Raw genomic sequence first — 22,405 nt, forward strand, 5'->3', positions numbered from 1 at the left:
GTCGCCTTTCTCAAGAGCAGTTTGCACCGTGGATAGGCGCCTCTTTTTAAATGTGCTGAAGCTCCACCCCTAGCCATGACATAGATGAGTCTCGGCGAATCAGCAGGCTCCATGAAATAAGTGGGCGGGGGAGCCAAAACACCTCCGTGGATGTTGAGGGGATTTAACCCTCTCGCACCCGGGATTTAACGGAGTAATTTCACTCGCATGTAAAGTAAATGAGGCTGTAACCAAAAAGGGGGTTACCAGGTATCAGCTGAAGATCCAGCGAGAGAATTATTTCGCACAGATAAAATGGGTATATTGGAACTGTGACCAGAAGAAGATCGGTCATATATATATTGGTATCAGTACCAAAATGCCCAAATACAAAATAAATGATGAATACACAGTAAATGTTGGTACAACTTGGTCGGTAACATATATAGTAAGACACATAAAGTTAACAGCATCGTTATTTATCGAGTTACAGCCGGACAGGGGTAAAGTTAACCCTAGACATGCCAGTCAAAAAATCTGGATAGTGTATTAAGCACATTTGAGGAGGCAATATATAATGGAGAACAGTAAAATTGAGTGTAAACGAATGGATGGAACATACATAAGAGTATGCCCCATCCTACTACTCCAGACAAGGAGGGAAATTAATTATTAATTCTAGGAGAGTTTTTTTTTTTTTTTGGATAGAGAATTGTGATGACAGAGCCAGGAAATGGAGGAGTACTCCATTAAATGTAACAAGGCATAAAAGTAAAAATGAGGTGGCAGTGGGCAAGAAATATTGCCATATTATGAGGACTATAAAGGTGAATGTAGGTATTAGAATTAGACAATGCTATATAGTCGTAAACGGGCAACAGGCTGCTAGTGCTAGTTTGCTGATAAGCAAGAGGAAAAAATCAAATAAGTAGATAAACCAAACTAGATAAAGGGGGTAAAGGAAAAGCCTTCATTAAGACCCTTAGGTTGCAACGTTTTTAATTGATAGATCCATGAGCACTCCCTTTGTCTCAGGAATTTATCGTAGTTGCCCCTACGTTTGTCCCTTCTCACTAGTTCCAATCCACAGAATCGGAGACCCTGTGGATTACCCGCATGGTATTCTTTTAGATGGCGGCCAATGGGAGTGTCAATAGGCAGTTTAGGAGATCTTACATGCTCCTTGATGCGTTCCTTAAAGGGTCTAAAGGTTTTCCCCACATACAATAGTTTGCAGGAGCATGCAAGAAGGTAAACTATGCCAGCGGTGTTGCAGTTAAAGAAGGATTTTATCCTGAAGGTCTTTTTTCCTTCACTGTCTGAAATGGTCTTGGAATCCCGTCTGATGAATTTACATGCAACACAGCGGCCACATTGGTACGAACCCACCGTGGGAGTATGGAGCCAGGTACGTGTGGGTGGGAGATGAAAGTGGCTGGGAACTAATAAATTCCTAAGGTTTTTGCCTCTGCGTGCGGTCATATCCACCCGTGGACCTAGAACCTTTTTAAGATGAATGTCCTCCAGTAGGAACGGCCAAAACTTCGGAATCTCTAACTTAACGGCCTCCCAACCTGAGTCGTATGGGGCAATCATACGTGGAGTCTGAGTTTTGGTGGGGGTATCAAGTTGTTTTGGGCATAAAAGAGTGCCCCTATCTACCTCCAGGGCTCTCCTGTAGGCTTTTTTCAAGCATTTATTGGGATAACCCTTTGATTTAAACTGTTGTCGGAGTATATTGGCTTGAAATTTAAAGTCTTCTATACCACTGCAATTCCTCCGGGCTCTAAGATATTGCCCGGTCGGAATGCCACGTTTCAGGGGTGGGGGATGGAAACTATCCCAGCGGAGGAGACTGTTGGAGGAAGTGGGCTTTTTGTACAGAATGGTGGTAATGGTATTGTCATGAACCATGATGGTAAGGTCTAAAAAATTAAGCTTATTTCCCCCAAACTCTGAAGTAAAATGTAAATTGCACTCGTTGACATTGAGTGCAGATACGAAGTTCTCAAAAAGTTCCCTGGTGCCCGTCCATAGGATCAAAATGTCATCTATATAGCGAGCCCAGTGGTGAATAAATGGCCTATATAGTGACAGGGCATCAGACGCAACAACTACCTCCTCCCACCAACCCAAGTGAAGGTTGACATACGATGGGGCACAAGCCGTCCCCATCGCAGTGCCTTGTACCTGATGATAAAATTTCTCATGGAAGAGGAAGTAGTTGTGGTGGAGAATAAATTCTAGCAACTCTAAAACAAAAGTAGAGTGATCCTTAAAGTCAGGGCCCCTTTTATCAAGATAAAATTTAGTGTGTTGGATCCCCACCTCATGTGGTATGGAGGAATAAAGTGCCTCCACATCAAGGCTGCACAATACCACTGATTCAGGTACTTTAGTGACCCACTACTGTGACTTACTATCTTAGATTTGTTACAACCATTGTTTAAATCCTATTTTATCTATTTATGTTCGTTTTGTTTTGAGTTTATCCCTTATGAGGGTTTATTAAAGAGTTTTTTTGTTTTTAAGCTCTCTCTGCAATATATTAGCCAATATAGGGTGATGGGAGGAACAAATTGATCGAATAGTTCACCCTCTCACTGTTAGAGAAAGCAATGTTCACTTTCTCCATCCCCGAACAAGCTCATGGCTGGGTGAGAGAGGATTCAGCCAAATCAACTGCGGGATTTATACGTAACTAACTAAAGTTGCAGCGCATAATGAATAATGGAGCACAATGAATTAGATTAATGGAGACAAGAACAGAGAGCACTTTGTACCATAGTTACAGGAAAGAGACAATGTAGTAGAGTAACCTTAACGGGGTTATTCACTACAGTGAGAATTGTTGCGAATTTCATTTAAATCTAAAATTTTAGACCAAGATAGACGAATTGGAAGTATAGTTGACTTGAAGAATTCTTCCAAGTCGGCTATTTTGACCTTAAATTTGCGATTCACTTTGCATTCCGACAATTCTTACATTTGTAAATAATCGTTGCAACATTGCTAGTGGGTTTTTTTTTTGGGTGGGGTATTGCTTTTTTTCCTATAAGGTATTGGGTATTCTCAGGATCGCCCTACTATAAATTCAATCTCTTAATTTAATTTAATATGCTAGTTAACCCCATACAGTATGGTTACTTTGACCTTAAAGTTGAAACTCAGTTTAGTAAATAACACTGGGTGTTATCTTTTGTAAACCTCACACACTCTACACTACTTTCTCTTTTCTGGAAAGGTGTCCGTTCCTCATTCCCTGACCTCTGATTCTAGTGAAATGAAAGTAGATATAAATGACACTTGCCTCTGCCGAATTCAAGGGTGTAGACGACCATTATCATTCCGTGATGCACTGGACGCGTTACAGCCTCTGCTTGGAACGTTTGACACACATGTGCTTTGTGCAGGGTTATTCGATAAACGTAAGAATTTACTTCAAAGTGAGTTTCAAAATTGAGGGCAAAAAAGCCAAATTAGAAAATTTGGCTGTAAATTTTAAATTTACAGAGTTATTTAATAAAGTCAGAATTTAAGATTAATTCAACTCTCTGGTCAAGATAGATGACAATTTGGAAACATTCTTTGAAGGATCACTATAGGGTCAGGAACACAAACATGTATTCCTGACCCTATAGTGTTAAAACCACCATCTAGCCCCCTGCACTCCTCATGCCTCCATAAATATAGCAAAATCTTACTGTATTCAAGCCTGAAGCTGTAACTCTGCATGCTGTTTGCCTCAGAAAAACAAGCAGTCTGCTGATATTATTATTATTATTATTATTATTATTTTATTATTTATATAGTGCCAACAAATTCCGTAGCGCTGTACAATGGGTGGACTAACAGACACATAATTGAGATCAGACCACTGGACGTACAGGAACAGAGGGGGTTGAGGGCCCTGCTCAATGAGCTTACATCCTCAGAAGTGGTGGCCTGATCCAATCACAATGCTTCCCCATAGGATTGGCTGAGACTGACAAAGAGGCAGATCAGGGGCAGAGCCAGCATGATTCAAACACAGCCCTGGCCAATCAGCATCTCCTCATAGAGATGAATTGAATCAATGAATCTCTATGCGGAAAGTTCAGTGTCTGCATGCAGAGGGAGGAGATACTGAATGTTTGGATGCATTTTAGGCAGCCATGACCCAGGAAGGATCTCTAACAGCTATCTGAGGAGTGGCCAGTGAAGTTATCACTAGGCTGTAATGTAAACACTGCATTTTATCTGAAAAGACAGTGTTTACAGCAAAAAGCCTGAAGGTAATGATTTTACTCACCAGAACAAATTCAATAAGCTGTAGTTGTTCTGGTGACTATATAGTGTCCCTTTAAGTCCGCTATGCTTTCAGTTCGGCTACTCTGGCCTTAAACTTGGAATTCTCACTTTAGTGAATAAACTGTATCTTAGAATTCCCAGTGATTCTCACCTAGCAGATTACCCTGCGCCATGCCTACCAGAATTCTGTATGCTTTTCATGTCTGTCAGACATACACTGTGAATAATGTGCCGTTGATACTCCGGCCCATTACACCATTAAGACAACTAGGAATAGTTTTTTCCTGTTGTTTAACTCGCATTCTACCACAGCTGTATTTTTGAGTTTGCTATATTTACACTTCTTTACATTCTCTTTTACAAACAATATTAACTGGGTATTCTGTTTTGTGAGAGGTTCCCAATACTCGCCTTATGATAAATATTTGGTTACATGATACACGGGACTACATTTCCCATGCTGAGCATTATGGGAAATGTAGTACAGAAACAATTTATGGTGTCAAGGTTAGCCATCACTGGTTTAGATTTTATTTCTCTATTATTTGTGAGCAAAAATGTCAGTTCCTCAATAGCATCGAAAGTTTGGCAGAATAGAGGTTTAGGAGGTCAGTAGTGTCTGTCATGTAAGTATGAAACATTGGGTGTCAGCTGTCGAGCTCTCTAAGCAATTTGAAGAATTTCCTGATAGTAGTGTGATTTATCGAAATTCCCTTGTTGATTTCACTAAACATTGCTGATTCCATTGTGTCAATTTCCTGCACAGTTCTCCTTAATTGAATTTGCAAGGGGAAAAAATAGGTAATCACATTTTGCTGCTAATTGCATTTTATAGTCTTCTGGCAGAACATAACCTCGTCCATTTAGCAGCAATCTGTTACATACAGGCCTGTTTTAGGGGAACACGTGTAAATTATGAATCATGTTTAATAATTTTATTACATTTTATTTAATATAGCCTCTGTGAAATGTGGATGTTCACGTAGGTATACTTTTGAAGACTCACTCTAAGCCAGGGCTGTCCAACCTGCGGCCCCCCAAATGTTGCTGATCTACAACTCCCATGATTCCCTGGCTATCTGTTTCATTGAAAGAATCATGGGAGTTGTAGTTCAGCAACATCTGGGGGGCCGCAGGTTGGACAGGCCTGCTCTAAGCAGTGATATATTGAAATTTTGTGCTGCTCAAGACATGAATTACTCTGGAATGCCCTTTCCTGCAATTGCCCCTTTCTCAGCAACTACACGCTTGAACATCATTTGAATAGTAGTTTACAAATGTTTGAGGTGGAAGATTGGTTAACTATTAAGTTTCATGAACCATGTATTGCAGTGATGGGTAAAGTAACACCGCATATATTTGGCAAGTACTGTACCCAGAATGCTTATCCAGCGTAAACAAATACTTTCCAAACATCTGATGTGCCAAGTGTAAGCTCACCTGCTCTGTCTATGGTGAGTCCTACACCAACAATTCTCTTTGCTGATTTAGCTAAAAGGTAAAATCTCTAATGAGACAGAGAGGGATATTTTTGTAGACCAAGACACATTTATTAACCCTTAAAAGGACACAAATGGGGTTGGTGGCAGCACTGTAACATGGATGTGTAATATGAAAGCCAATACGCAAAATTGAGCCTTGCGCTCAAACTCCCGCTACTCCTGGTCAGCAGCAATGACTATAGTACACATCAGCCCATGTACATAAAACAAAAACCACAGCAAAAAGTTACCTGCACACTATCCCAAATCCCTATGCACATTTAAATAACTGGAGGTTTACATGTCGGAAGGGGGAGTGTAACGAAAATATACCCCAACACGCAGGATTCAGCTAAACAGAAGACAACACAGAGGGGAGATACGTCTACCAGACCTTAGAGTGGCCGGACTCGACGTATATAGGAGAGGAGACAGAGTCAGGAACGATCCGAGGTCAAGGGCACAAAGAGACAGCGTAAACTAGGACTAGCCGGGGTCTGGTACACAGTAAACAGCAAGCCGGCAAACAGAACAGATAAGGATAAAGAGATAACGTAGTCAGAAAACAAAGCCAAGGTCAAGTACGAAGGAACACAACTGAAGACAACAAGAGCTAAAGGGAACTGAAACAGAAACCACGATAGGGCAAGGAACCAAGGGAAAAAGGTGAGTATAAATAGCTAAACAACTATTTTGATTGGTCCCTGTCATCTCCGCGCCCCCAAAAGGTAAGTGTATGGGGAGTGTGGCATGACAGGGACCAATGGGAGGCCTTTTCCAATTTAGGCTCCCACTGTCCCTTTAAGAGCGCGCTCGAGACCCGCGGCGCGCTCTTAGAGTCAGGCGGAACACGTGACGGCTTCTCGCGGTCACTGCCCGCCTTCCTGTTCCTGCCTTCGAATGAGCCGCGCGCGGCTCGTGTAGCAGCAGGACCCCGGCCGGCCCCAGGAAAGGGTAAGTACCGCTACAGGGAGGAGTACTGTTTTCCCCTTTCTATTTCTTTTACAAGATTTTTTTATTTTATTTCATTTTATTTTTTATCCCAGTTATTATGGAATGTAAGGTCTTCCTATGTCGAGATGAGTTCTATGCAGAGTCTTTATTTTTTTAAAAATTCCTCCCCTCCTCCTCTTCTCTGCTCCTTATTGCTTATCTTTTTGCTGACAAAATTCATGGGTACTTTGATCAACTACTCTACTTTTTGAACTTCTCTTGCAAATAATATTGTGCCTATCTATAAATACAGAATCTAAGCAGGCTCAGTGCTGACTGCACTTGCATAGCAGGAAAGCCCTTAGATGGACTTAAAAGGCAATTTCTGTAAGATCGCTTGAATTTGATGACTTGATTTTTACTCCCTTAATTTATCCTTCCATGGCTATTTTGAATTGCTTCTCTTGCTTAATCAGGCATTGACGTTATAGGGGGCAGAGGTTTACTTGGGAGCTGGGGTAGCTTGGCACCTGGGGTGGTAATGTATTTTGTCTCCTCTCCCCGTCTTCTGCCAGTATGGACTGCCACCACCCTTTCCTTTGTTTGGACACCACTGCGTTACTTCCAAGATGGTTTCTTGCTTCTCTCTCCTGTGGGCAGAGTAACCCCACCCTTGGTGCTATTAGACAATGATGGCCACGGAATAGAGAGGCCAATAATATGCATCCGTTCTTGGGCAGTTGAATTTGCTGCTTGAATGGCAACTCATCGAGAGGTCCCTAAAATTCCTTCTTAAAGAAGACCAGGCTTGTGCAAACTCGACTGAAACAAGACACATTTGAAATTAAGCTTTTTTAGTTGCTCTCGAGGATGCTTTTCCTGACAGGTACCCCTCTGGGAGAAAGCGTCCTTGCAGAACTGAAATCTATAACAGAATGAAAGATACATAGTTTTTCCCTTTTTTTGACACATGCGTACAATGGTTGAATTATGTTAACTTTTTCCCATTGTTTTTTTTGCTTCCCCTCTCGAAACAAAAATAATTCTTACTGGTAAATTCCTCTGATTTCAGAGATAGCAATGTTGGACACGTTGCCAACATCTCCAAACCCTTATACCAAATCTTTTTATATGTGTTTGGAATATGATTGATTGCTTATGTGGACAGGTGTCTTTTATACAGGAAACGGGCTGAGATTCAGAAATCTTGCTGATTGATAGGGGATCAAATACTTATTTCACTCATTGACATGCAAATCAATTTATAACTTTTTTGACATGCGTTTTTCTTGATTTTTTTTTGTTTGTTTTGTTTTGTTATTATGTCACTCACTGTTAAAATACATCTACCATTAAATTTATAGACTGATGATTTCTTTGTCAGTGGACAAACGTTCAAAATCAGCAGGGGATCAAATATTTTTTTCCCTCACTGTAGTTGTTCTGGTGTCTATAGCCTGTCCCTGCAGGCTTTTTCAGTGTAAACACTGCCTTTTTAGCAAAAAGGTAGGGTTTGCATTGCTGCTTAGTAACACCTTTAGTGACAGTAACTCAGATGGCCACTAGAGTCCCGGGTCACTGCTGCACAGTGTGCAGCACCCACGTTCAGTGTCTCCAAGCTGTGCATGGAGGCGATGAATGTTCCTCATAGAGATTCATTAATTTAATGCATCTCTATGAGGAGATACTGATTAGCAGATTTGCTGTGCATGCACAAAATCCTCCCAATGCTTTTCTAAGGGAAAGCATTGGCTTAGCTGAGATCATAAAGATTTTTTATTTTATTTTACTTTTATTTTTAATTCATTTTTGGTGTGCATGTTAAAAACAAATATATTACAGAATATACACTAAACGAGTGGCAAATATTTGACTTGTCAGATAATATAAGTGTACATATACATTAGCACATTTTGTGAAAGATGAGAAACAAGAGGAACCTAGTGCAGATTGAAGTGAAAATTATAGCAGAAAGGGTGCAGAATGAGTGCACTAAGAGCAAGTTCTATAGCATAGACAGTAGGTTAATGTAGAGGCTAATACACAGCTTGTCAGTGAGTAACAACCCCAAGTAGACCCCCCAAGCATGCAATAGATGTAAACTATACAGGATGATAGATGATTTATGATCTGTTGGACTGCTTGACAAGTGCGATCTGTAGTTGTTCTGCTGAGTCCTCTGCTAGAAGTAGTGTACATCTGTCTTAAGCTCCGATGTCAGCCTATGCCCTGTAGGGGCTTCTCACAGTCTCTCCTCGAAAGTCCCAGTAGTAGGGCCAAAAGCCCACTCGAGTAGTGGTGTGTGGTAATTGTATGGGAATTGGGTAAGGACCATGAAGACCTCAGCGGCCCCCTCGTTGGCCCCAAGTCTCGGGGGGGGGAGGGGGAGGGGAGAGAAACGGGGCACTAATTGGCAGCACAGGTCCAGGGCAGAGATCGGCCGCTTCTCCACTCTCCCGGACTCACTGAATCGCCAAGTTTACTGTCTGTGCGTCAGCAACGTGGACCTTCTGAGACATCAAATACGTTTCCTTCAGGTGAGCTAGGGTTGTCGATGGGGGTGTAATTTGTAGCCATGGCTGCTTTTATACGAGTATGTGCCGGAGCTCGGACAAGTTGCTTCTGTCTGGCATGACAGTCAGGCCCTGCCCCCCGAGATCATAAATATTGATCATCTCAGCCATGGAGGAGGGACCAGCCACGGCGTGGGAAAAGGGTGAGTAAAAACACCTTCCTTATGTGCTTGGAGGGGGCAGGTAACTAAACGTGCACAAACACTCTGACAGTCACACACACACACTCCTGCTGACAGGCTCACATATACACTCACTTTGACAACAGGCTTGCGCGCGCGCGCACACACACACACTCACTCTGACTCATTCTGACTGGCTCACATACACACACACTCACTCACTCTGACAGGCTCACATTTTTATTTTAAATGAAACCCACTCAGCCTCCCTACCTTTGGCACAGCTGAGTGAATCTTTCCCTGGGGTCCAGTGGGGCTGCTCTCTCTCTGTGTGCGAGGGAGCAGAAATCTTACTGCAGCACCTCTCTGCTCCCTGCGCGCACTCTGTAGTGATGCCGGGGCAGGAGTGACGTCATATTCCAGCTCCCGGCATCATTAAACAGCGCGAGGGAGCAGAGAGGAGCTGCAAGAAGAGTACTGCTCCCGCAGGCCGCCACATTAACGAAAGAGCTGGCAAATCCCAGTCGCCAGGGCGAAATGTCTAGTATCCATGGCGATCTGGCGCCTGGGGTTTGTCAAGCCCTGGACTACACTTCATCTTGAAAATATATAAAAGTGGTGGAAAAAAATACTTAATTGTGGAAGTGAATGGGTTGATACAAGACATAGTTGCAGTGTGTATTTTGTGACTTAATTTGGGGCTTTTTAGATGGAAATGAGTTCCTGAACTGAACACTGTACAATCATTTCATCTTCATTGCGCTAAAACTTGCATTTGTTTCATAGTTTGGAATAAGCAAATGCGTTCATTATTGTAAGGGTTGTTCTGCTGGAAGGATGTCAAATCAGACGTGCAACAGGAAACCACAAGCACACATCACTTTGAACACCTGGTTTGTGTGCTTGTCATTGTGCCAAATAACACATTTGAGCAAATATCCTATTTTAAAATGTTGCACAGTTTCACATACATCATTGACTTACATTTGTGGTGTGAAAGCCTGATTTTGTGTGTTAGGTTTATTTAATTTTCTTTTCTTATTGTTCGTTCGACGTTTGGTTGATAACAGTACCTCACAGTTTACCAGATTCTCTAGCAAATATTAAACTTTTACATTGAAACTAGTGTGTTACACTGTAACGTATTATACGACTCAGCCATCTGAGTGATTGTAAAAAGGTTTTTTGTTTCTTTGTTTTGTTTTTTTACTTATTAGTATGTGGTAAACTGTCAGCCATACTCCTATTAGTGTAGAATATGAAGATTGTTCAGCATATGTAAACCTACCTTTTTAACTTAAAGGGACACTATAGTCACCAAACCATCTTTAGCTTAATAAAGCAGTTTTTGTGTATAGATCATGTCTCTGATGTTTCACTACTCGACTCACTGCAATTTAGGAGTTAAACCACTTTTCTTTCTGTTTATGCATCCCTAGTCTCACTCCCCTTGGCTGTGACTGACACAACCTGCATGAATACAAAATGGTTTCTTTTTACATCAGATGTAACTTTCTTTAAAAGTTTGTATCTCCTGCTCTGTAAATTGAACTCTGATTACTTACAGGAGTCTCCTACAAGGTCTAGCAAGCTATTAACAGAGCAGGAGATAAGAATGTCTAAACATTAGATGACTCTTTACAGGAAGTGTTTAGGAAGGCTGTGTAAGTCACATGCAGGGAGGTGTGCCTGGGGCTGCATAAACCAAATGATTTAACTCCTAACTGGTAGAAAACTGAGCAGGGAAATTGCAGGGAAAACAACAAAATGGCTTCACTAAGCTAAAGTTGTTTTGGTGACTATAGTGTCCCTCTAAGAGGGACTCTGTGTCAAGACCAGAACGTTTTCAGGTGTATATATGTAGAATTGTATGTGTCCCGTATCCTTTATAACCTTTTGTTCATTAACTGTTCACAATTATTATATATACATTGCTAATTTTATGCTGCTACACATATCACAAAAAACTGTTTGCTAGCCTTCTTGTAAAGCTTTTAGGGAATGAGTAGTGATCATATTAAAACTTTACACTGCAAACATTTTTCTAGAAAGCTCAAAAGGTACAACTTGATTTGGATGTTTTGCATTTCTACTTTGTAGTTTGAGCATATTATCATAAATTCAGTAGTTACCCTATTACTGCATTTTGTTACAAAAGCATTATGTTACTGGATTGGGAGAAAAGTGGGTAGGTGAGAATCAAACTGCTGCAGATTGGTTGAGAGACTGTTTTAGATAGAAACATAGAGGCAGATAAGAACCATTCGGCCCATCTGGTCTGCCCAATTTTCTAAATACTTTCATTAGTCCCTGGCTTTATCTTAAGTCTAGGATAGCCTTATGCCTACCCCATGCATGCTTAAACTTACTCACTGTGTTAACCTCTACCACTTTAGCTGGAAGGCTATTCCACGCGTCTCAGTAAAGTAATACTTCCTGATATTATTTTTAAACCTTTGCCTTTTTAATTTTAGACTATGTAAAACATACTTTATCCTGTGTATCACAGGTACACCAGTGACGCCATCAGAGGTTTGTTGTATTTTGTTTTTATTTTTTGCAAATTATGCAAAAGTTCCAAAAAGTGACAGATGCTTTCATGCTATCTGCATGGAGACCCTGAACTTTGGCTTGTGTTGGCTCTGCCCTGATTGGCCTCCTTGACAAGCTCAGCCAATCCAATGCTTTCCTATGTGAAAGCATTGTGATTGGTGATTGGCTGACCTCACACTTCTGATGATGTCAGCCAAGCAGATAGATAAGTGTCAGAGCCGGCAGCAGCAGACTGAAATAAAGGGCAAAGGAGGGCCACGGAAGCTAGATGGTGGTTTTAACACTATAGGGTCAGGAATACACGTTTGTGTTCCTTTAAGTATTTATAATAAACGTTATGTCTTTGTGCAATTCTGCCAATTTAAATAATCTCCACATTTACTTGTGCTTCTAAGTTTAAGGGCTCATGTACATGACCTTGCAAGATACTTGGAAATCTGACATACAGTGTTCGACAAGAATTTTGGTCATGAAGGAAGGAATGTGGGTGTGTTTCTGCTTAAAATTCTGCACATACAGATTTATTAGAACTTGTGCGGGAGGCTAGAACTCGGACTGCCAAATGTCAATTCTGTTCCTATTTTATTCAGTTTGTCTTTTTTCCATTTACCGCATTTGGATTATTCAAACTTTACTTATTGTATATAAACTAAACAGGTAAAAATAAAGGTGCAAAAAAATTAAATAAGAAAAATAAACTATATAACTTAAAAAGCTGCACCTCACCATTGTACAAGCTCATAACACTCACAAGCAAGATAAAAAAATAAAAATGTGCACTGTGTCTTTGACAATCGATAATACACAAATAGTCCAATGTGATGTTCAAACGTAACAACAATTTATAAAAAAAATAAGTGCATATGAATAAAATGCAAACAATACAATAAAGCATAAGTATATATCCACATACAATGGATTAGGCTAGGAGACCGCTTCAATTTAGTAATAAAGTGTATTCTTAAATCATTTTGTTTGCACGTTATTGCATTAGCACTATTGGTATTTTCACTTTCATAGGTATTGTTTGCATTTTTATTCATATGCCCTTATTCTTTATAAATTTAAGTCGTTTGAACATCATATTGCACTATTCGTGTAGTATCTATTGTCTTGACTTATTGTTAGATTTACTTTTTTATTTTTGTTTCTTTTATTATATGTTGGTGCTGCCTTTTTGGTTGTTTGATGGTTCTTGAACTTACCTCTAGTTCCACCCTAGTTAAAGGATGTTCGTTTGTTTCCCTTTGCGCCTGTGAATCAGTGCAGCTAATCACACGGAAGGTGGACATAGATGATCGTTAAGCACCAGCGTGAGCAATATTTGTATAGTGTTTTCTCATATTTTGTATGTACTGATTACTTCCTATGACAGTATTTATGCACTAGCAGTTTTTGTATTATTAGCTTATTAAAAGTTCCATTTTTTTATTTATTTATTTTATATTTATTTTATGGGGCTTCTGAAGCAATGCTGCTCTTTTCTCTTTCATCGTTCTTTACTAGTGATATTTGTTAGGAACACATTTTACATTTTAAAGCCAGAGAAGCTGATCTGTTAACATAACAGAGTTGGAGATTTATTCTCCAGTTTAGATACTTTAACCTTAGATTTGAAATTCACTTTTAATTCACTTGGAATTCTCAACAATTTTCACTTGAGTAAATCCTCATGTTAGTTTGCACCTTACAGCTTACATTACTGTAGAGAGGAGAAGCAATCGCTATACATATATCACAATAGAGAATACAATGTATTTTACCTGGTAATGCATGCAAGCTTATGGATACCTGTTTTTTTCTTTCAGTTGGCTCTGCTGCTTGCCTTTATATGTGTGAGAAGCTCACTGTGGACCGATTACAGTGCATTTTGCTATTTTGAAGTTATTACAATTACCTTCATGATTTTAATTCTCATCTTCTATCTGGTCAACGTTTTTCGGATCTACAGAATGCTGACATGCATTTCTTGGCCTCTTGCGGTAGGTAATGAACTGGTGTTAGCTCCATGTATCCAAAATTAAACGAGTACGTACTTACTTGTATGACTAGATCCATACAATTGTGGTGCAATTTGACATCCCATATAGCGGCTCAGTCACCTTCTTGGTTCCTTGAGTATTTTGTAAAGACCATCAATGGTGACATCACTAAGTTGTGTAAGGTAGCTATGGATGCAGAGAAAAGTGTGTTTTTGCTTATCAGAACCTTTTCCTCTTGGCTGCCACCATCTTGGTCCAGTGCATCCTCTTCAGCTCCTGGTGCTTCATCTGCTAGGAGCCGATGTCAGTGTTGTACTCTTGCGCATGTGTGAGAGTACAGCACTGATGTTTGAGGTATCTTGCTAGACCTCAGGAGCCCCTCGGGGGCTTGACAGAAGAAGCTCTGCCTTTTTGTCAAGGGTAGGTAGAACACCTAAGATAAAGTAGTTCCTTATTTTGTCTTATGTGTTTTACCTATCCTTGACAAAGGCCCACAAGGCCGAAAAAGTGGGTGGTTTGGTTAACTTCAGCTCTACATTACTTTTGCTTGAGGTAACACTATTTGTGCAGATGCTATGCATGAATTTTTCTATTTCTTTAAATATAAATTTTTGAGCTATATAAAAGGTCTGTCTGGGAAAAAGTACATAATAAATATCAACCTGAGGCGCTTTCCCTTTATAAATACAAAATAGTATAATATATCTTTAAATCCTTATATAACACGTGCTGCTATCCTCTAAATTCCCCTCTCTACAAGATTCAAAAACAACAAAATTGATATGTCCTCCAATAGTGTAACACTGTGTGTATGAAGGGGTTAACAGCACTCCCCCTATGCACCCTGCTCACCTGCTGCAGGGACTTGAACTGGCCCCACAGTATATCTCGCAATGTAAATAGAAAGTGAATCTCCAATAATCCAATAGATGTCACACTTTATTAGCTTTAAAAAAAATAAATAAATAAAATAAACAGTAAAATCTGTTATAAGGTTCACTGTCCACCAATGTTGCTTGTTCGATCTTCCTCTCCCCTGAACGCCAGGTACGTAATGTCGGCACCACGCGTTTCGCCCTGGGTGGGCTTTCTCAAAGTCTGTTAGTGCCGAGATCACCGGACCACCAGGAAATGTTTTATTGTCCCCTTCCAGCACAGGAGGTAAGCAGGAGAGGAGCAAATGTAATATAATAACATAAAAGGCACTAAAGTGTGGGGAGATTGTGTTGAACACAGCCTCCACACACATCCTGCCACCCCCTACATACACTCTGACCTCATACATTATCATCCCTTTACACATACTTGTCACGTTCACCACCATTCACCCTGTCACAATCATTGCCCCTCCCTCTATCACACTCACCCTCCAAGCTTGTCATGCTCATCACCCCTTTTACCTTGCCCTACTAACCCAGTAACAGTCACCCCTCAACCATGTTCTACTTATCACCCCTCACCCTGTCACACTTACCCCCCCCTCAACTTGTCACACGTGCCCCTTAACTCTGTCACAACCACCACTCCCTAACTCTGTCAAACCTACACCCCAAACCCTCTCACACTTATCCTTGAAGATGGTCATACACTGTCCCCTCTCACACACAAAACATTGTCTCATCATAAACCCTGTATGATCCTCCTGTGTGTGATTAAAGTTCAATTTACAGAGCAGGAGATAAAAACTTCTAAAGCAAATTAATGTCTCATTGAAAATGAAACCAGTTTTATGCATTGTGCATGAGCCACAGCCAGGGGAGGTTTGGCTAAGACTGCATAAACAGAAACAAAACAGATTTAAATCCTAAAGGGTAGGGAATTAAACAGCAAGACTGCAGGGGCATGATCAGTAATCAAAAGCTGCTTCATTAAGTTGTTTTGGTGACTAGTGTTCCTTTAATCTGGCTTTGGTCCCGCTTTCTATCCTAATGTCTTTTCTAGGAGCTTCATATACTTGCTGTGTATAACAGACCTCCACAGCAATAATACTTGGTGTCTTTAAAAGGGACACTATAGTCACTTAAACCACTACAGCTTAATGTAGTGGTTCAAATCTCTATAGCCTATCCCTACAGGCAATTTAATGCTGCCTTTTAAGGAAAAGGCAGTATTTACATTGGTGCCCAGTAACAACTCTAACGATAGTCACTCAGACGGCTCTAGAGGTGCTCTTCATCGCACTGGCATTCAGCATCTCCCCACTCTGCATGTTGGCGCTGAAGTTTCGCATAGGAGAAGATGCTGATAGGTGCAGCTCGGCATTTTGCTGTGCATGCGCAATAGCCTCCCAATGCTTTACTATGGGAAAGCATTGGTTTAGCGGAGAACATCAAGACTGATCTCAGCGATGGTGACGGGGCCCGCAGCAGCAAGACGGTGCAGCTTGGGAGAAAAGGTGACTAAAATCACCTCTTCATTAGACTGTCTGAGAGCTAAACAGCCACTTCAGCACTATAGTGTCAGGAATACATGTTTGTATTCCTGACACTATAGTGTTCCTTTTAAATTACAAGAAATGTGTTTAGAAATCAGTAAATAAAATACATTATACTTTGTTATTTCATTAACCCGTTAAGGACACCGCTTCAGAAGCTTGTCTTGCGCTTAAGGACACAAGCCAATTAAGCATTTTTTGCTGTTTGTGTTCAAACGCAATTTGCATCTCTGTCATTTATTGCACCAACACATATTATATATAGTTTTTTTTAGAGGGCAAACAGGGCTCTAATTTGATGTCACATATACATAGATTCTCATTAATAAAAAAAAAACAACAACTTTTTTTTCACAGTTTTGGCAATAATAGTGTGTGCATAATATGTCCAGCTTAGAAAAGGTAATTCAAAATAAATTCATTTAGGTGTCTTGATTTATAGAGTACGTCATATGTATAGGATTTCAGCTTATTTTGGAAGTTACAGGTCACAAAATACAAGGACTAAAATAAAATTTCAATTTGCAGCAATTTTAGAAGTTGGTATGTTTGTCATGTAGGTTTAGTAGCCATCACAGAAAAAAAAATGATATATTTATATAAAGCAGACATCACAGGCTATTTCCCAAGGGTTAGTTTGACACTTTTTACGTAGCCATTTCATCACCAATCTCTGCTAAATATTGGAGTAAAATTATGTTTTTTCTTTATTTTGGCATATACACATATAACAAGGTTTTTGTAATGTGTATTTAGTAAAGCTGGTGTGTGCTATTCCTGCACAGAACCCCATATTGTGTTCAGCTACATCTGCTGAGTATAACGATACCCCCATTGTATGCCTTTGGCACTTTTCTGTAAAGCTACAGTGCCATATAAGAGACAAGGCTATTTCAGTTTCTATAGTTAGAATTTTCGTAGATGGGTTTGACGGGCCTATGTCTCATTTTAGGGTATTATAGCAGTGTGACTGTTCAAAATAACCCCACAAAGAGCTTTCATTTGATAAAGCAGACACCCCAGGGTATCTTATATGGTGTATATTGAGCCTTAACTTGTCACCATTTTTTCACCAATTTATGTCAATGTTTGTGGTGAGGGGGAAACAATGTAATTTTTACATATATGTTGCATTTTTATTTCTCACTTGATCTGTACCACTGTCATAAAAATCCCCAAATTATGCTCCATTACATCTTCTGAGTAAAACAAAATGCCCAATGTATTACCTAGATACTATTTTGTGAAGTTACAGTTCTGTAAAAGAGACGTGACAAGTTCAGGTGGGATTTTTTTTTTTAAACGTTATTAAAACAGTTTAAAAAAAATAAAATATATGTTAACCCCTACCTAGCCTAACGCCAAAAAAAATCACATCACAGTAAAATGTAGTCCCTAGTCAGTGATCAATTGGCAGTGAAGAGGTTTAATTTTTTATTTAAAATGGGTAAAGGAGGGTGGGATTTTAAACGTACTTTATTTATTTTTTACACAGGGAGAAGATCAGCAGTGATCCGTCTCCCTGCACTTCACACTGGACGCGGAAGAGCAGGGAGGCGAATAAGGAGTCCCTGCAGCACATGTGCTCGCTCTGACAGCCTGTCAGAGCCATCACTGCAGCAGGCCGGAGGAGCGTTAACCCCACAATCGTGGCGAGCTGGGGTTAACGTTACCGCAGTAAGGGGTTAAAGGGGTTAAGGGGTTAAAAAAGGCGGTAAGGGGTTAAAATTATTATTTTTTTAATATATTGTCGTTTTTTGTTTTGAGTTACTAAAATGGTAAATCATCTAAAATTTATCAGAACAGCCCCGCCCCTGGCCACACCCCTAAAATTAAATTGTTCCTCATTGTCCATTTGAAATGTTGGGAGGTATGCATGCAGGACAGATGTCCTGACCTAACTGTGAAGTTGATAAAATTTATATTGTGAAATTATTGTTATTCTTACATTATGAGATCTACTGCATCTTTGTACCCCCTACTTAGTCACGTGTTTGCTCTTTCATTCATTTTATATGCTTCCTAAAAATTGCATTGCATCAACAACATTTGAGAGCCTCGTTACTTTGGTCCTTTTCATCTTAACTCATCTTTGTAACCCCCTTTCTAAATTGTAACTTTAAAGGGATACTATAGGGTCAGGAACACAAGTGTATTCCTGACCCTATAGTGTTTCTCAGGGGTGGCTGTACGGTGACCGGAACCCAATATGCTTGATCTTGATAGGAGGAGTCACTGTGTGGAAATGGGCTATCATTGCCTGGTGCAGGGTAACCGCACGCCCCCTGGTGTTGAGCACCAGGGTTTGTGCGGCCACATACCAGGACCCTGATGCAGCTACTGTGGATCCCAGGTGCCAGATGACAATAGGCAAACCTTCCAGGAACTGGATAGGGAGGCTCTGCAGCAGATATGTATCCAGTACAGAAACAAGGTAAGACTAGAATAGACCCCAAACCAGAAAACAAGATTAAACTAGGAGAACCCAGAACCGGAACAGGACAGAAAGCAGAACCCAGAACATGTACACAAGACATGAGGAAAACAAGAACAGGGCAGGACAGGACTGTACATGAACTGGGAATACAAGACAAAATAAAACAAGACAAGAGATACAAGGCAAAACAAGAGGAGACATAACTAAGTACTAAATATGTAAAACATTGGAGATTTAGACATACATAAATCGCCAAGATGTATGCAGCCCACCAACTGCGGCAAAGTACTCCAATTAAGGTACTCCAATTAACTATCTACCTAAATATGCATAACTAAATAAACAATAATAAAACACACACAGCACTTATCTGCAAGAAAGGGCAGATGACTTGAAACAACTGCCTGCAGGAACCAACTAAAACAAAAGGATTCTTGGAAAAGGAAAGGGTGTGGCAACATAAAACAAACATATAAAGGAATCCAGGAGACTGGGAATTCCAGGAACGGAATAAAGGAATGAACACAGAAAACCCAGCATAAAGACATGGAATCGAAAACCAGAAAAAAAAACAAGAAAAACTAAACAAGAATTGTAAAAAAAGTACTGGATACCAGAAGCCAAGGCCAGACATCTCCGCAGAACAGAGCAGGATGTGCCAGTGTTAAAACCACCATCTCCCCCTCTCCTCTCCCCCTGCACTTGCCACCCTAAATTTAGTAAAATCGTACTTGTATTCAAGTCTGCCGCTGCTGCCTCTGTCTGCTGACATCATCAGAAGTGGTGGTCTAAGCCAATCACAATGCTTCCCTATAGCATTGGCTAAGACTGTCAAGGAGGCAGATCAGGGGCAGAGCCAGCACATGTCAAACACAGCCCTGGTCAATCAGCATCTCCTCATAGAGATGAATTGAATCAATGCATCTCTATGATTAAAGATAAGTGTTTGCATGCAGAGGGTGGAGACACTGAATGACCGTGTTGCTCACTCTGCAGCACTACCCAAGGAAGCACCTCTAGCAGCCATCTGAGGAGCGGCCAGTGGAGTTATCATTAGGCTGTAATGTAAACATTTTCTCTGAAAAGACAGTGTTTACAGCAAAAAGCCTGAAAGGAATGATTATACTCACCAGAACAAATGCAATAAGCTGTAGTTGATCTGGTGACTATAGTGTCCCTTTAATGTACTCTTCTCAATGCCTACCTTTTCTTCTCCCACACAAGCCTATCAAATTTTTACAATTTGTATTTTACAGGAGCTGTTACATTATGCAATTGGTACAATCCTACTCCTGATTGCTTCTATTGTAGCTGCTGTGAAAAGCTATGGTTTGCCCGGATTGATAGCTGGATCGGTAAGAATATTTTATTACAACAAAAATTTTACAATAGCAATATTATATTTTTGTTATATTTACTGCTCTATAGAGGCCCCTACACAAACAGACTTAAATGACCAGTTCAAACACCATAACCACTACAGCTTGCCATAGCATGGAAGATAACATTTTAAACAAAAGTAATGAACTAAACTATAAAGGCAATCCAAGATATGTTCTAAAAAAGTGCCTTCTTGGAAATAGTATTATATTTTAGAAGTGATTAATTGCCAGTCATAGATCAAGGGGGTTATATAAGAAGCAAACAACATTGTAATGGTAACTGATGGTTTTAGGCTCTGTTATAATCTGTATATCTTGATTTTCAGGCTTTTGGATTCATAGCTACCTTCCTTTGTACTGTGGGGATGTTTTTATCTTACAAGGTGTCTTTCATTACGCAATCAAGCGGTGAGTGTCAATACTGGACTTAATGGGTAGCTATTATTGCTCTTCTAACTAAATGCAGTTACATAGCAACATAAGTTGTATTGACATTATAAAATAAGATTATACTATATTTTGTCTGCTTAGCATGTAAACTAATGTTTATCACTTAGACAGTTCCAACCGTGTCTTGCCTATCTACACTGCAGAATATATTCATAGAATTAGACAGGTTTGATTAGCACGAATATTCTTTATTTAAAAAATTGTGCAGAATTGTCAAATGCCATTTCCCTGTATTGTCATGTAACACGTATTGCCTGCTCATGCTGTTGTGGCATTGCAAACCAGCCTGTATCTTTACTTGCACAGCAAAAAAAGAAAAAAAGAAATGAAATAAGATTATTCATGCTTGGAATAGTTGGCACATTGCTTTAATTCTTCTTCACACTTTGAGTTATGCTGTTATATGCATTGCTTCTCAAACTGATAACCAAGTACTTACCATGTGTCACATGTTCTAGGACCCTACATTTGACCATGTGGATGGCTGAAGTTACCGGATTGAAGTAAAACCAGCAGGCGCTATGCTAAATTTCTGTATCCGTTCAGTATTTGCACTGAGCAATAACCTATTTTAAGTCTCTCATGCATAATGTGGATCCAGCCTCGAACTGTCGTTTATAATGTGAATACCACAAAATATGTATTATAGTTTCCAGCACGTTGACATGGAACCCTGTATGGACTAACAGAAATCCGTTTTTTTTTGTTTTTTTTATTATTAGTGATTTATGAACTATTTGTTGATTTACTTGACATTCTAATTTCAAAAACTATTTGTGACATTTTGCATTTGTTATTTTGAGTCATGTAGTCCTTTGCTTAAGAAGCAGTGTGTCCATTTTATGTTTGTGTAAGCAGGGCCAACATTTCCACTCGCCGCTCCTGCTGAGTGTCAATTCACACCTGTTAGGTGGGTTTTGCACCCCCACGGCCCGAGTCCTCTGTTTTGCTTGAATGCAGAAGCTTATTTAAGTGACGACCACACTGCTGCTGATCTCCTCTCCACACACAGAAAAATTACTGTTATGCACCACCTGCATATCTCAAGGTAGACTTTGGGAAGTCCTCCTAGGTAGGGCACAGAAACTCAAAATCGTGTTTACATAACTATTCCAGAGTTCTTAGCTTAACATGCACTGACAGACATCATGTTTCAGACTTACGGTTTCATACTTCATACTGCTTTTTTGCAGATACCCTTAGGAATGCTGTTTTAAAATAACGTGTTTTATTTTTGTTTGTTTGTTTTTTTACTAACTCATGGGCTAAGATCCAAATGGTTCTGTGGCCAGAAAGCTGGCATGGACTGCAGTTTAGACCTTGTGGGTTTCATCAGCGTGGCACTGGGATGTAGATGTGTAGGGACAGATAAAATAAAAATAGAAATCAGTCACAGTAAAGTTAATATTTTTTTACTTATCTATGAGTAACCTTCAATTCATTTTCTACATGTTTACAGTTAATTTTTTAATTCACTGGCGTATTTATTCATATATTTACAAATTTATCTATATCTTTGGTAGGCAGATAGCTTACAAATGTATGACTGAAAAGTTATTCTTATTAAGTTTTTTTTTTTTTTTTTAATGAGTTCCCTACTTATGTCATCTATATAGCGGTAAAGGCTACAATTATAGAGTATGCAAGTGTTTTGGTGGCTCATTGTTGCCCTGCCCAATCCCAGAGCTCATATTGCAGGTGAAAAGTAAATTTCAAGACCTGACTATTGGTGTTAAACTTGATATTTTAAAGCCTTGTGTAAGTTTTGAAGATTTACTTTGAGGGTGCC

At 39.8% G+C, this 22,405-nt stretch overlaps 1 protein-coding gene across 1 annotated transcript in view; it reads left to right on the forward strand.

Moving 5' to 3' along the window:
* Positions 1 to 22,006, forward strand: part of CMTM7 (CKLF like MARVEL transmembrane domain containing 7) — a 35,892-nt gene extending 13,886 nt beyond the window's left edge. The window contains exons 2-5 of the mRNA XM_063452229.1: positions 13,740 to 13,913; positions 20,041 to 20,139; positions 20,493 to 20,574; positions 21,075 to 22,006. Of these exons, the coding sequence (XP_063308299.1) occupies positions 13,740 to 13,913; positions 20,041 to 20,139; positions 20,493 to 20,574; positions 21,075 to 21,088 (369 nt within the window). The 3' untranslated portion in view covers positions 21,089 to 22,006. The remainder of the gene's footprint in view (positions 1 to 13,739; positions 13,914 to 20,040; positions 20,140 to 20,492; positions 20,575 to 21,074) is intronic.
* Positions 22,007 to 22,405: the final 399 nt, after the last annotated feature.

The sequence above is a fragment of the Pelobates fuscus genome, chromosome 4 (assembly GCF_036172605.1).
Source record: "Pelobates fuscus isolate aPelFus1 chromosome 4, aPelFus1.pri, whole genome shotgun sequence".
Taxonomy (NCBI): domain Eukaryota; kingdom Metazoa; phylum Chordata; class Amphibia; order Anura; family Pelobatidae; genus Pelobates; species Pelobates fuscus.